The sequence below is a fragment of the Acanthaster planci genome, linkage group LG15 (assembly GCF_054643075.1).
Source record: "Acanthaster planci isolate LZ-2023a linkage group LG15, COTS_SCS, whole genome shotgun sequence".
NCBI classification, from domain to species: Eukaryota; Metazoa; Echinodermata; class Asteroidea; order Valvatida; family Acanthasteridae; genus Acanthaster; species Acanthaster planci.
The window spans coordinates 6,396,168-6,411,441 of record NC_141791.1 but is presented as its reverse complement, the minus strand read 5'-3'; the positions used below and the strand labels follow the sequence as shown (position 1 = coordinate 6,411,441).

The 15,274-nt window shown below is 39.5% G+C and overlaps 2 protein-coding genes across 5 annotated transcripts in view; one reads left to right on the top strand and one right to left on the bottom strand.

Moving 5' to 3' along the window:
* Positions 1-36: 36 nt before the first annotated feature.
* Positions 37-15,274, top strand: part of hlcs (holocarboxylase synthetase) — a 27,738-nt gene continuing 12,500 nt past the window's right edge. The window contains exons 1-3 of one of the 4 annotated variants that reach the window (XM_022247821.2): positions 37-557; positions 9,724-9,925; positions 14,296-14,647. In XM_022247821.2, the coding sequence (XP_022103513.2) occupies positions 484-557; positions 9,724-9,925; positions 14,296-14,647 (628 nt within the window). In that variant the 5' untranslated portion in view covers positions 37-483. Of the gene's footprint in view, positions 558-8,364; positions 8,512-9,442; positions 9,926-12,785; positions 12,941-14,295; positions 14,648-15,274 lie in introns of those variants that run through there. The other 3 variants (XM_022247822.2, XM_087146444.1, XM_087146445.1) reach the window with 3 other exon arrangements.
* LOC147796625 (uncharacterized) overlaps positions 14,046-15,274 on the bottom strand; it is a 19,434-nt gene continuing 18,205 nt past the window's right edge. Inside the window, exon 2 of the mRNA XM_087146450.1 lies at positions 14,046-14,625. The gene's annotated coding sequence lies outside the window, so the exon portion shown is untranslated. The remainder of the gene's footprint in view (positions 14,626-15,274) is intronic.

Below are 15,274 nucleotides of genomic sequence, written 5' to 3'. Positions count from 1 at the left end.
TCGTTCTCCGGCCGGCCGTACCGCCTGAAAGAAAAAAAATTATCGACGATCTCCAGGCCTACCTAAGTCTAAGGCTACTGTACATGTACATCTACTCAGTAATATCACACATGGTTGGTGCATTCGAAGGTGTAGAGAGTCAAGATCATGCTAGCGATGTGTAAACTTAAAATTACTCATCGGCGATCCTGGACATCTGGACAGTGCGTGCGATTTGCTTCGTCTTCCCGTCGGCCCATTCTCGTGATGAGCTAATCCTGAAGGCCGGCCTCTTCCCGCGACATCGGCATTGGGAGAGGGCCATTCATTCCACTAGGGTGTTGCTGTCTTTACATTACAAGTCCATAGGTTAAGAGGTTAAGCCATAGAGCAAGGAACAGAAGGAGTTACAGCTAGCTTAATTTAAGTCTCCCGAAGCTATCCATAGCCTACCTCACCTGTGTCAACTCGGCTGGTACATGTAATTGCTGGGCATTCTCATCAATGGCAACCAGTTCGCTGAATGGATCCTCGTCCGACTCGGAACATCAGATCGACACTGACAGCGTGCAGTTCAGGTAGGCCTAGACCTTTAAATTATTACAGTATCTAGGGAGGAACGTGAGGCCTATAACTTAGCCTGCTTCTAGAATTTGGAGATAAATTCATTAACTCCCAAAAATCCAGGCAAATGCTACATGTACTACCCTTCAAATCAAATGGGGCTACAAGAGACTTGTGGGACAAAACCTCCGGTAAATAGAAATCTCATTTTGTAGAATAAGCCATTTCAATGTTTCGCAAGGAATTCTGGGATTGAATTTGGATAAATAAAGCCCACATGGTATAGGCAGCTGGCGTTTCGTGCCTGGGGAGTTGTGCAGAAGCCTGCGCGGAGATCCGTCGATCACCTGTGCGAAGTAGTTGAGCTAGTACCTAATTAAACCAAATTTTCAGCTTTTTGTGCTGATCTTTGTGTTACCTTTAATAAAATTTTTAACAACCCACAAAGTCAGTTTTGCTTGGATCACTTGGACAAAATGGGACTTTTGTGAGATATTTACAAATGGATTGGCGTGCGTGTTCTGGTCCATGATGTACATGTACATGTATGTTACTAGACTGCCGTTGAAATTTTCTCGCACGTATTTTGTTACGTTTTTTTACCTGTAAACAGGGTCCAACGAATACTCTTTATAGGACAAAGGATCTTAATTATGAGCCAATGTACATAGGCCTACAGTGCAGTGTTACGATATGACATGGGCGTAGGCCTACGAGTACTACGAACGATGTACGAGTTTTAAATCGAGTTATTTTGAACTTTCTGCAGTGATATGAATTTACCAAAAAAAATGAGGAGATTATGAAGTCGCCTGTTGTATATTCAAGGCACACAGTAGAGCGTCCTTTTTCTTTTGCAATTCGATGTGAATCGGAAAGGGAATCCGAAAAACTTTCTTACTACCCACTGCAAAACGTGCGTTGCTATGGAACGGTGCGGTTTGTTTATCCAAAAAAGGGGTTGTTAAGGCCGGTTGGCGTGTGCGCAATCGAAACTTCGAAATGGCTTATCGAGAGATATAAGAACTCCACCATTCCCGTTCTGACAAAACATTTGTAGTTCTTATTGTAACACTGTTTTAATTTTTCTTTTTATATTTCTTTGTAAAATTTGTCTTATCATGTAAAACCTGATGATAGGATTTTTGAAATTATTTTAATTGAAGGATTTTATTTTCTACAAATGTTCATATTGAGGAATTTTAAAATAGTAAATTTTTGAAGTTTTATTGAAAGCTGGTCCTGTCAGTGATTTAATTGTCAGCCTAATAATAATAAAAATGTTAGGGCTGCAGTGCAGAATGACATGTTCATGTACGGTAAATCATGAGGTGACTCTTTGTGGCACATGTAATATTTTGTGTTGTGTTACAATTAACATGATGCATTGATAGATTTAGTTCAACCTGTGCACTTCACGGCCTACCTCACCTACAGTATTAATGACAGTGTAATTCAGCATGTTCAGTCACACTCGCAGATTTTAATGATAGAGTGACAGTCACTTGACATTTGCAGCATGGGCCTGTGGAAATGTTGGCTGCTTTAAGTTTAACCTGGAATGTTCAATGATGAAAAGATTGGTTTGACCAAATTAAAAGAACGAGTGTTTTGTCAGGCCACCTTGCACGTTCCAGTGAAAGTGTAAGAAAATACACCTTACCTGGTAATCTGTATCGAAGACAATCTATTCAACTTGGAGAAAACTGGCATTATTCAAGAGAAGTTGCATGCTGGAAACCCATTAGCATCGTACGTGTTCTACATATGAATGCAAAAGTTATTTGCTGTCGCAAAAAAATTGGGAGCAAACCTTTGCTGAAGTTGAAAATATGTTTGATTTTTGCAAATTCACAGCGTTAATTTGATCTGACCTCACAAATTTGCGTTTCTGTTCACTTTTATGCCATTTTTGTGAACTGGCCGTTACGCAGGACGTGGTTTTAAAACTCGTTGACAGTCAGTATAAACCTACGTTGTCCAATCACTCTGTGCGAAATGTTGGAAAGGGTTGACAGATTTCACGCAATGTGAACCCTTGGAAGCACACTTTTGTGAATCGCCCGTATTAAGTCTGATCCGTAAATTGTTCCTTTATATGTATTTAAGTCCAACAGTCTGACAGTACCTTTTGTGGCCTTAATACAAAGTATGCACATAAAGTTTTTTTAAAGTGCTACATGTACTTGTACATGTACTACATGTCAGTAAACTTGAGTATAAATGCCCCTTGGACAAAAATGCTCACTGATTTACATGTACATTCTGCTATTGATAAAAATTGAAATTGAACATATTTTTAATAAGTACTAGTACCGGATACATGTATTTGTATAGGTACCGGTACCATGCACACATACATGTACATGTGCATAAACCTTTAAAGAAGGAATGAAATGTATTGCAGGGTCAGGAGTGCTGTTAAAAATGTGGAGAATAAAGTTTTGAAAATGACCATCAAAGGTTTAGCTGTGATTTACCTACAATATTAACGGTACCACTAAATTGATTTCAAAGAGAGATTTTTTCTTGATATCGGTACAAGTGTAGATTTAAAGAATGTTAGGAACATGATGAAAAATGAATATAATTTCAGTGCTTAATATTCACTTCATAGTGTATTTTGAGTGGACATCCATTTACATGTACACATGTTCCTCGAGACCCTGGTAAAAATGTCCCAAATGCCAAAGTTCCTCTAAAAGGGGGTCCCCTTTCCGATACAATGACCGTAGTACTGGTACCCAAGGCTTGCTTTACTTTGGCCAAAGTGATATGGTGTGCAAAGATGAGGGTACATGTACATCTATACTTCAACTGGCGTTATAACGTTAGTTATTCTGGGTCAGTGACAAATTGTCATTATCCCAGTACTTACATCGTATGGCGAACAAACTTAAAAAGTACATGTAATCATGTATATTGCTTTGCAAAATTAACTATGGTACATGTACCTGTATATTACCGGTGTAATGGCTTACGATCTTTGAAGTCAGAAATACCGGCTGTAATTAGCATTTTAGTCTATCACTTTTAATCACATGTACACTTGTACATGTACCTATGCCATACGGTGCAGGTACATATTTACCAGAAATATTGAGAAGTCAAATTTGCAAACTCAACTTTTGTGTGTTGTACGCAAGTTGGACTTCTTGTCAAAACAACAAATTTGTACACCCTAGACCCTGCATCAGGTATATATTCATGTATTATATACATGCAGGTACATGTACATGTACCAGTGTGCATGTACATGTACATGTATGTACATGTATGTAATTGCTATGAGTAGTAACAATGCAGATATCATGCAGATTACTGTACTGAGTACTGTTCTGTGAAATGAGTACGCACAACTGCACAAATGGTACTGCATGTGTACAGGTTATGTATGACAAATTGCATTCCTGCCATTGCCAATATTAGACAAGTCTTATTTTACCAGGTGCCAGAGAGTGAACTCTGACTTTTAAATTGTATAAAAGGACCGGCAGCCCGGCAAGACCGCTGCTCCCAGCGGAATTCATCAATACATTTTGTGGTGACGCAAACCCGCCTCCTCGGAAACATCAGCGCTGGGGCACCAAGGGAGCTGGGGGGGAGGGAGTGGAGAGAGGAGGGGCTGAAATGAAAGATGGACAGAGGAGGTAACGAAGACCTACCGGTACAGAGATGAATTGAGGGTTGGTAAGGGAGTAAAGGAGGAAATTCTCCTGTTGCCAGGGTTTCTGTAAATGCATCAGTGCATGTACCAGTACACCAGGACATATCCCAAGCATGCATGTAGATGTTCATCATTGACAGCGGGACTACAATATGTTCGCATTCTGGTAAATGATGGATGGTACCGTACCTGCACTAGATCTCGAGGAATTTAGAATCGACTTGTATGTAATGAAAGACAAATTGCAAACCAACTTACCACTGACAGTATCAGGGTAAGGCCTGCTTAATTTCTGATTTGGCAGCAAAGAAGCACAATTTTCACAATATACCCAGTATGAATCAAGTAATCATAGACCAAGAGCATTATACCAGTATACACATGTACATGCACACATCAAATTGTAGAAACTTAAAAATGGAGGAGTTTTGAGTGGAGAACAGAATTTTAGACAAGAAAATATTTTTTTTCAAAGCCTGTACAACCTGAAACCTCAAGGTGCCATTACCGAACATAAAAGTAGTTAAAAATTGATGTTTGGGGTGAAGGCAATTCCGTAAGATGTGTTTTATTTTTTCTTATTGTTTGCAATTGATTCAAAAACTGTTTTAATGAAATAACAAAGTCTGCACTCTGGCAAGCACTGGTAAACCGATACTTGTTTTCCTCTTCAGGTGTATGAAGTGTGCAGTCTGTATTTAAATGTTGGGTGTTGTGTGAGAGTGTCCCCCATTTCAGTTGTTAGTGTTCAGCTTCAAGTGTAAATTGCCTACTCCTGTGATTTGCTAGTGAAGCCGTGAAGTGTCCCTTCCCATGTACAGGTACATGTACTTTGCATGTACTAGTACGGTATACATTTGCCCGGTAGTTTTCCTCAGGTGTTACAAAAAACTTGTCATCTCTCTGACACTAACTGTGCTACTTAATGCTAGGGAAGATTTCTGCAGGGATAATTAAATGATGTAGGAGAATTAATGAGAATTCCAGAGGTTAGGTCATCAGCAACTGTCTTTGAGTGAAGCAACCTGGGACAGCCAGTTATAACCAGGCCCAGCTTGGAAGCATGCAGGGACTCCTGTGACTTCAACATTTGTGGAATGGATCATGAAATAGCCAACGGCGGCTTAACCTCCAAGGACTCATTTGAGTTCTGCATATAATTTCAGGACTTTATTTTATCATTTGTTAAGAGCAATCTGTATTTAATTCATTCAACCAAATTTCCTGTAGAATCATAGCTCCTGTGATCTAAATGTACATGGAGGTAAAATTTGATGAAGAAAAGTACAAGCCATCCAACACCCTTACAAATTGTTTCATGTCACAAAGAAAGGATTTGTACTAGTACATGTACATTGCACTGATCTAAAAGAAATAAGAAAAAAAATCACAATTAATTAATACATATTGCCTTCAAAATGACATTAATTATGATCATAGAGTGTGACGGATGAACAGAAGCTTCATGAATGACTGAATACCAGCAATTAAATATGTACATGTATGTTGCATCCTAATAGCATACAGTACAGTACATGTACATATACATGTACATGTACGTCCAATGCTATCCTGCATGTGTCCTGTGGGTAACCTTGATTGAATTAAATCCCCCCCTCCCACCACACCTCCTTTTCTTTACTTGGGTAATCATGGCCCCCTTAAATTTGGCAAGTGCTTTTAAAGGCTGCCCTCTCTCCCAATACAAAAATCATTCCTCTGCTCTTTGGCACATCACATCTAAGCCCTTTGACGTACATGTACCAAACAGCAGCGGAATTGATCATTAACAATGTGACGAGTGCACCAGCTTTGAGATCAACCCATGGTCAACCTCCCTCAAAACTGCCTGTACTAATTAGGCAGTGAATCGTGAGCAAGCCTTTAATGAGACCATACCAAAAGATTACTACAGCATGTGTACGGTACATGTACATGTGCATACATACATGTACAGTACATGTACATGTAGATCGGCGAGGTACGTGACACATACATGTGCAGTGTATAAATTTGAAGTCTTTGCAGCTTGACTGAAGATTTTACCGTGATTCGTTTTCATTTTGAAGTTCAACTGCAGGTAAAACGTACATGTACAGTACATTGTAAGTACATGTACATGTATGTAATGTTTATCAATAAAAGGTTACCAGTACATATTTACATACATACATGTATATACCGGTACTTTTTACAGTGTATGGCCTTTAGGCTTTAGTTGCTGCTCTGAGACCGATACATTATATGCTTTTCATTGCTCACTCATAGGAACACATACACATAAAGTGTATGTAGAACCATTGGGGACCGGTACACTTACAATGCAGTACATGTATAGTGTACATCTACATGTACATGGTGATATTTGACTAAATGTACTGACATATAAACATATTGTTTGTAAACTTGTAACAGCATGTTTGATTATAGCGCTGTACAGTACATGTACATGTTTCCCCACACTTAACATGCTTACTCGTGCAAGCACAAAGTCCAGTGTCCAATTTGACTTTGATGCACAGTGCATGTACATGTACACTGTACTAGTACAGGTGTGTGACTCCTTACTCAGTAGCTAGTGACTTGGAAAAGTGTCCAATTCCATAAAGCTGGGCCAAAAAGTGGCTGCTTTATGTGGTGGGAAAGTTGACACCATTGCAAATACTATATACATTTGGAAAAAGTTGTTGCATTATGTACCGGTAGAATCAAAGGGCTCACAGTACGTTGCATTTGAAAGTATTACTGAATTGCTGCAGGAAATTTTGTGAAAATAATTCACTTTCACATTCACACACATATCTCTTAAGATATGAAAATAATTTCCCACTTGCATGAATAAATTGGAAATGTGTTTCCACATGTGGAAAAATCTGTGAAAACTGTCTTTTTACATTGGGAAAATCTGTGGAAAACTTTTCCCACTTCAGGCACATTTGTGAAAATCCACATGTACATGTGGCAATTTTTTCGAACCCCCCACTTTTAGGAAAATGTGTAAACAGCTTTTCCCTCTTCTGTCAAAATCAGCCAAACTTTTACCTACTTCAGGACAAGTGTTTCACAGTTTGTGGAATGAAAATGAATTCCCCGGGAAGAGAAAAAGTGCCATTCCCAGGTTAACTTCCAATTACATGTATGTACAGTACATAATTACATGTACATTGTACATGTACAATGTACATAAATGTACATGTTGTGGTTTGTTGAATTTGACAGTTGGAAATTATGTTGCAGATTTAATCTCTGCATGATCATAGCTTTGACCCAGTTGGGGTAGTGTACCCTACCTGGAGCACCCCTTCCTGTCTAAATATGTGATGTCACCCCAGGGTCACCCCAGGCACATTGGGGACATGTACATTTGTACAGTAATTAAAGGTGCTGTTTGTGCAGAGTTCCACATGTTACAGGTACTCACAACGTCCATCTTACTTTGTACAAAAAGAAATCAGTCTCACTACCAGTTGGATGCCATTGCAAAGTCCATGTGATTACACCTTCAAATTTCAAGTTGATTTGATGCTTTCCTTCTTATTATGGATCCAACATTTTCAGAAAAGGGAACATGTGGAAGTTAAGAAATGGGGGGAACCCCAGTAGGAGGTGTGCAGGAATAAAAGTGGGGCACATTTTTTGTGCCAGAATCAAAGTGGGGCACATTTTTATGGAGATATCTGTTTTATTAAATATAACCAGTCAAGGCAAATGAATAAGTACTCGTTGGTGAAAAGGGAAATATGTAATTTCAAAATAAATAAATATGGGAGGATGGGGGCATGCTGAGATTGACCCCCTCTGGATCTGTTACTGCTGCCATTCTGCATGTGTACTGTTAGGTTAAATAATGGCTGAGTTCGGGCAGTGTGTTCTGAGCTGTTACATTACATGTACATACAGTGTAGTTTATACCGGTAGTTTATTCGCCACTCATATAAAATATTATACATGGTGAAAATTAAGTGGTCCTTGCTCTGCTAAAAAAAAAAAACCATTGATACACCATTAAAAATACATACATGTATGTAGCAAAATAGATTAAGAATATACATTAAACATTAAAACACCACAATACACGTAACTACAGTTATGAGTTGTTTAGCTCCTGCACAGTACTAGGATAAAACCACCGATCGCTTTTTTCATTTTGGCAGCTACAACTCTGTACCGTCTTCCAGAGGGGAGCAATTGGAACAAAGCATTGCCCGGGTGCGACTTGTCCATTGTTCTCGTACATGTATGTTCATGAACAGCTCAATTTGTTGTTCGTGGATCAGCTGCTCGAATGCTAGGAACACACAGTAGGTTATCACTGGTAGTCCATGTACATTTCAATGGTTAATGCTTGGATTTCTAGGCAGCATTTTTTACTCTTTAAAAGGGAACATTCGTTTCAGTGTTATGATGTGTGCAAATTTTACAAAACATTTCCATCGCCTCCTGCTTTGCTGACAATCTCGCAACTTTCGCGGCTCTTCAAAAACTAAATCCCTTGCACGTCGAGATTTGTTCTTGCAAAACCCTGACGAGGAGTACATGTAGGTGTGCAGTCCTGTTCTGAGAACAGTGTTCTTGAGTCGTGTCCCCGCCGTTTGAGCATGAGAACAAGAAACTCATGTTAATAACAGGCCGCCTGAACTCGGCCAATGAGTGTTAGCATTCTTTATTATACACATAGCGTATGTATTCTTGCAGCTGTGTTCCAATGCATTCTGAGGCCGGAACCCAAGGGGTGGTCATGCAGTCAAGCTAATTTTAACGTGTGAGAACTTCTATTGATCAAATGCAGGTGATATTTGGATGTGCTGTTTCTACATGTATGCCTTGTTTCTTTATTTGAAATATTTGTTAATGGATGACTACGCTGCATCCTTGAATATAATCACTCTGAGCATACGAGTACCTGTACTTCTATGTACCCGGTACCAAGTTTATTCAGCTTCCAATTTACTGCAGTTGGCTGACAGTAGGGATTTTTTGCATCCTTTCAATTTCAGAGGTGTAGTGAACCCCCCAAAAAAGAAAAAAATCCATGAGAAAGAAGCAAACCAACTTCCTGGATTTCCCCTGTTTTTATTTCACTTGGGTTTTCCGCATCCCTTCCATGGTGTTAATTTTTAAAAGAGTCCTGAGACATTGCTCATGTTCATTTTTAATCTTTTTCAAATTGTATTTGCACCATAACTCCTCACATTTTTCACTTTTTGTTTTGTGTTTGTGCATGCCCGACAGATCCGTGTAGAGTCCAGTAGCTGGACATGTTTGAGAGTATTGTGCATCGATCCAGTTCACTAACCTGCCCATGAAAGGATTATCTGGTTCTAAAACTGTTGGGTGACGACATTCGTCTGCCAAACAGTCAAACTGAATGGCATGACACATGATGTGCAGTTCCTTTCTCCAAGACCAATCATAACCATGCATGCGACTGCGTAAGCCCCTGACTAACTTGCCATGCTTTTCACGGTGTGCTACGCCTACTTGACCTTCTCCACGGCTTGGCGTGACTACAGACAGAAGGCAAAGGTGATGAACGCCCTGCGTTGCCATGGCGCCCGGGCCAGCATCGCCTTTCGGAAGATCCTCCAGGAGGGCACGATCAGTGAAGGAGACAAGATGAGGGCTTCATTTCTTTGCGAGACGGGTGAGCAACCAATCATCTCACAGCTTCTCGGCGAGAAAAGAGGGAAACAGATGCTTGTGGTACATCCCAAGGTTAGTATTAATTCTTAGCAAAGAGCCCTACCCCAAAACTAATAATTAGAAATCTAGACCCTAAAATCCCATCAACGTTCCAAATCCATCAAAATGCATACATTGATTTAAAACTTACAGGATTTACTGCAGGAAGGGTTTGTCTGAAGGTCTCAGACAGCCAAGTCAATTTTCACACTACACAATAGTGGCCCAAAAAAGTGCTAGTACAGTAATCAATGCACAGTGTGGATTTAGGAGTTTTCAGTCTTCATGTACTCCATTGCATTTTAGTTTCTAATTGGGTATCATAATACTGGGATGCAACAGAATGTATGACTTTGGAACTGTTGGGGGTACATGTACATGTAGATGGCAAGAAGCCAAAGAGCACTGTACATGTACGTGGCCATGACTGTTGTTTTATAAAGAGCATACATGTATATGTACATGTTTTTTAACTTACATGTAAGGCCCCTACTGTGTAAAAAAGCTTGAGAACACTAGCTGTAGTGGACACGTGCAATCTACTAGGCAGTGGTATTCATGGTAGCCAATGCTACATACAGCATGTATATTTTCACTTAAAAATAAACAGAAAGGGGGTAAAAAAACTAAGAGACAAAGCAAGAGAAACCAAAACAGATCGAAAGGGAATAAAAATTACCAATTTTCTTGAAAATGCTCACAAACTTGGCCCCTTCCACCATTAATTGTTTGTCAGTTTGCTGCTGATAAATGTGACCTGTCACAACAAATTGAGCATAAAGTCGCATTCTTAGAGTCAAATATATTGAATTGGAGGGCAATTTTTGATTTTTGTAGTATCTGGAAAGAGTAATTTATCTCCTATTTAATTCCAATTTGTTTGCAGGACCATATACATGTATGTATTTAAAAGTTTCATTTTTTTCAGCAATTTTGATGATAGCATAATTCATACTGTACATGGCCAGAAATGTTGAAACAATGTCGGAAACAAAGACAGAAAGTTACTGTACTAGAATAGTGCACATTCTCACCTTATACTATCCCAAGTGTTTCACGTACACACATGTACTTGTACATGTACATAACGGTACCATTGGAAAGCTCGTTTTCTGCTGAATTCAAATATGCCAATATCTCAGTTTTTGAATATTCTGACTTTCATCTCAAGTCACAAATGTACTTTGCCACACCCCTCCCCCATTAGCTTCTGCCACCTTTCTCCTAGGGACCAAATCCTGGAAATGCCCATTTTCCTGCCGAAAATAATTTTCTTATATGAGAAAACCATTCTTGAAAACAAAAAAATTATTCTTGTCCAAAGGAAAGGCCGTTTTGGTAAGAAATATATTTCTTAAAATGTTTAACAATTAATACTTCAAGAAAGGTGTTCTTCTTTTCAGGAAATCACTTGGTTTTATGAGAATTGTTGGAAAAAGGAATAACATCTTGTTTTAAGAAAACTAATTTTTTTGAAATTAATACCACAAATACATGCTTCGCCTTAAGAAACACCTGCACTTTTTTGCAATACATATATTTTTTCTTTAAATAAGAAAAAATTCTTGCTCCAAAAAATATTAGAAAAAATTTTTGTCCGTAATGCATTATAAGTTATATAGGACGCTGTTTGGTGGTCTTGTTCAGTTGTCATGCACAAACGTTTTCTCATTGTATTTTGTCATTTCTATTCTGCCACAGGTATGTTCAAACGTTATTTTCACTACCATCCTTGAATTTGGTTGCCATAGATTTAGGATGACTATGTTTTTAAACCTAATTTTTTCAGATGTTTAAGGATTGGAAAGATTAAAGATTAGATCAAGGTCTGCTCAGTGTTAACAGTTGCAGCTACATGTACATGGATTGAACTCTATGCAAGCTTCACTAGGCATGACTGAGAGAATACTTTCTGTCCTTGTTAACAGCTGCATACTAAATACGAAATCTGATGCAAACCTCAGAGACCTTAAATTGTCATCAATGGAAGAGAAGTAAAGTGTAGTGCTCAAATGTAGGTTTTGAAATTCATTTTTCTTTATTTAAGAAAAGGGTAGAAAAAAATTCTTCTTAAATCAAGAAGATTAGCGGTATGAAAAAGAGACACACAAGTTTCTTAAAACAAGAAGTGATCAAACCATTTTTCTAAAGTCACTCCCTAGAAAAAAAGACCTGTTTGAGGGGTTTTTGTTTCTCCCAATAAGTTAACCACTTATACACCCACCCATACTGTTATATTCATTCAGTTTTTATATTGCAGTGCTTTTTGTGCCTGTAAATGATTTCATTTGTGTCATAAAGTACCCACATGCATATTAGTTGTGCTGACAAGACAGTTCTCTGTGGATTCCCATTGGACAAACTTGTTGACCTCACAGACACAATTACTGGAAGACTGTTCCAATATGTGTGCATGGGGGGTGGGACCAGGGTTTACTACCAGACCAGTGCTGATCACACCATAGAGCTACAAACCCATCACACAATGCACAACAAGTGTCTGCATTATTATTAGAGGTCACATGGCCTTGATCCACTCTCTGGACTGTGCATGCTGACTGGGGCCCATTACTTTGTGGTGCTCTTAGGTGGTTTGGTGGACTGTGGTTTGATTTCTTGACCAGGTTTGTATGTGCCTGTACTACTACGTATACAGGAACTTTCATTTTTATGATGTACTATACATCACTTTTGTGCCAACACAAATGCTAAAGTTTTAAGTACATGTACCACCGCATGTGTGCATCCGCCATGTACATGTACAGCTAGACATGGGTCAGGCCTCACATTTCCTGGCCTTGTGCTAAATGCCACATGTTACATACATTATCAGTACTGCCTGTACTACAATCTACATGCACATGTACATATGTATACCAGTACATGTACCGGTACATATGCACATGTACATGGCTTAATTGTACATATTGCCCTGGTATCATCTACTGCTGGATCTACCCCCAGAACTGTATGTGGGGTCCGACATCCACCCCACTCTGTTCATTCCTGGGAGCTGGGAGTGGGGTGGACATCAGACCCCACAGTTCTGTGGGTATACTGGATTTATCTCCATAATTGGATTAACTCTGCTGCTACAGTCATGACAGTACATGTACTTACTGGTATGTAGGCCTACATGTATGTATGGTAAGCTCCTTTGTCTGTGAGCTGGACTCAGTTCAGTTTAGGTTAGTGCTAAATCTCCACTGACCTTGCTACAGACTTGCAGAATAAACAGTACTAATGTACATGGACCATATGCATGCAGTGCTGCCATTTCTGCACTTTGTGAAATACATGTAGGCCTATATGTAAACTGGTACGTACATGTACTTGTAATTGGTTTGGATGTGCTGTTGATGTGCTACATGTACATGTACAGGCAGTAAGACCCTCCAAAACCGTGTACTCGTAGGCATTCAATATTTTGTGCACGTACAATGTACATGTATGTATGGTTGAGGACAAAAGAGATTTAATGGTTTCACCATCTATGACAATTGCATGTGCATACTAGTAACCCCTTTCCGAACAAAAATCTCCCTAAACATCCTGCCCCTCTAGCCAAGAATCCTGAAACTGCCTCTTTGTGAACCACAGTACGCAGTATTCCACAAGCCTATCCCAAACTTTACTGTTTCTCCCAGCTTCTGTAGTTACCACTACAGTACACGTTCTCACATAGCTCTTGTCACTTTGGATTAGCTGTGGCATGAGATCCTTTAATATGAGGGAGGAAGCTTGTTAGCCCTGCCGGAAGATGAAATGTAAGAAGCTGTCCATGTGTATCTCGTTTGGGAATGACTAATGACCCATGAGTGCACCTGATGCACTGGCCTTCTGAACTACAAATCAATAAATTGCTATGAAATATTACACCAGTTTAAACAGGAACCCTGGACCTCCTCATGGATAAATGTCAGGTAGCTGTGCTTACCTAGCGAGGTAAAAATAGCCTCGGTGCGTGTGGCTGTGTTGGCGGTCAGTAGAATGTCCGAGCATGCACTGTTGATGTTGAGAAATGTAAACATATCAGAAGTATGCTGTAGGGGGTACCGGTACATGCACATGTACCAGTATATTTCAAAATTGATTTTTTTGGTTGTGTTAAACTTTTGTTTAAAAGATTCTCACATATACTGGTATGTACATGTAAATAGTCATTTGCCACAAGTGCATTTATTTGATCATGTTATTGTAGAACTAAAACTTTGAACAAAGAGAAATTAATTGATACAGTTTTTGTAACTTTTAAACTTAACATGAGACGTTTCTTAAAATTAGTTTGTCAACACCATGTCTGGAGACAGTGCCTGTGTGCTGCATCGAAAGCCTTGGGGGAAAGACTTTTGATGAAATTGGAAATCTGGTTTTTAAAATTCATTCCTTTTCTTCACCAACAGCAACAAGTTGATCTGTCTAAAGACTGGACATCTTTCATTGGAACAACCACCACGAGTGCATCACCCTACAGGGATCCAGACCCAGCATCTTCCTCGAGCCTGGACTCCGTCTTTGTCCTCTTGGAGGCCTTCCCACCGAAGAAGGACCGCCAGGGTCGTCTGAACCTACGGAAGGTCGCCCGGGAGCGAGTGGTGAAGCTGTCAGGACTGACCACCCCATTGGCCTGGAAGTCTGGCGAGCCATTCGGCATCCTGGTGCAGGCGTCTGCCAACAACTTTGGACTGGTGGGCTCTGCCTATCTGGAAGGAGTGCTGGAGCTCGATGATGGGCTGCTGGTGGAGCAGATAGTCTGTGAGTAAAATCTTAACTGAGACAGAAAACAGAATGCACATGTATGGCTAAGGGCTTTGAGTATTTTGAGAGAAAACATATCAATATTTTACATGTTCTCAATCCCTTTTTTGTTAGCAGTCACAAGGAGGACCTTTTAACCTGTTCATTTTGTTTCTTGCAGGTCATGCGTTTAAATGACAAGTTTTACAGTAACCAACCCATCCATACATGTATATTACAGTAATATACATGTATGGCTAATCAGGTTTTCTGATAGCATCTCGCCAGTTTCACATGCAGGCTAGAGTATTTCAGGTGAACTTTCCTGACTGATGGGCATGTACAAATAAAAACTCTGGGTTTACTTGGGTTCCTGTACTCTGTACAGACATGTCGTTTACTTCCCTGCTTTTGCCCAGTTTTGAATGATGCAACAGCGTATGTCTTTGCTTTTCAATCTTTGAAAAAAGGCTAAGATTACACAAGAAAAGTTTTTTTTTTTTTGTACATGTACAGGGTGTCCCAGAAAAGACCAAACCCTGAGGAAAGGGGTTAAAATGGGGCATCCAAACTCAGTCGTAACACTTCGGATAAACCAGTGAATGAGGTTGTCCTTTGTCATGCTTGTCCTGGAGATCCTTATAC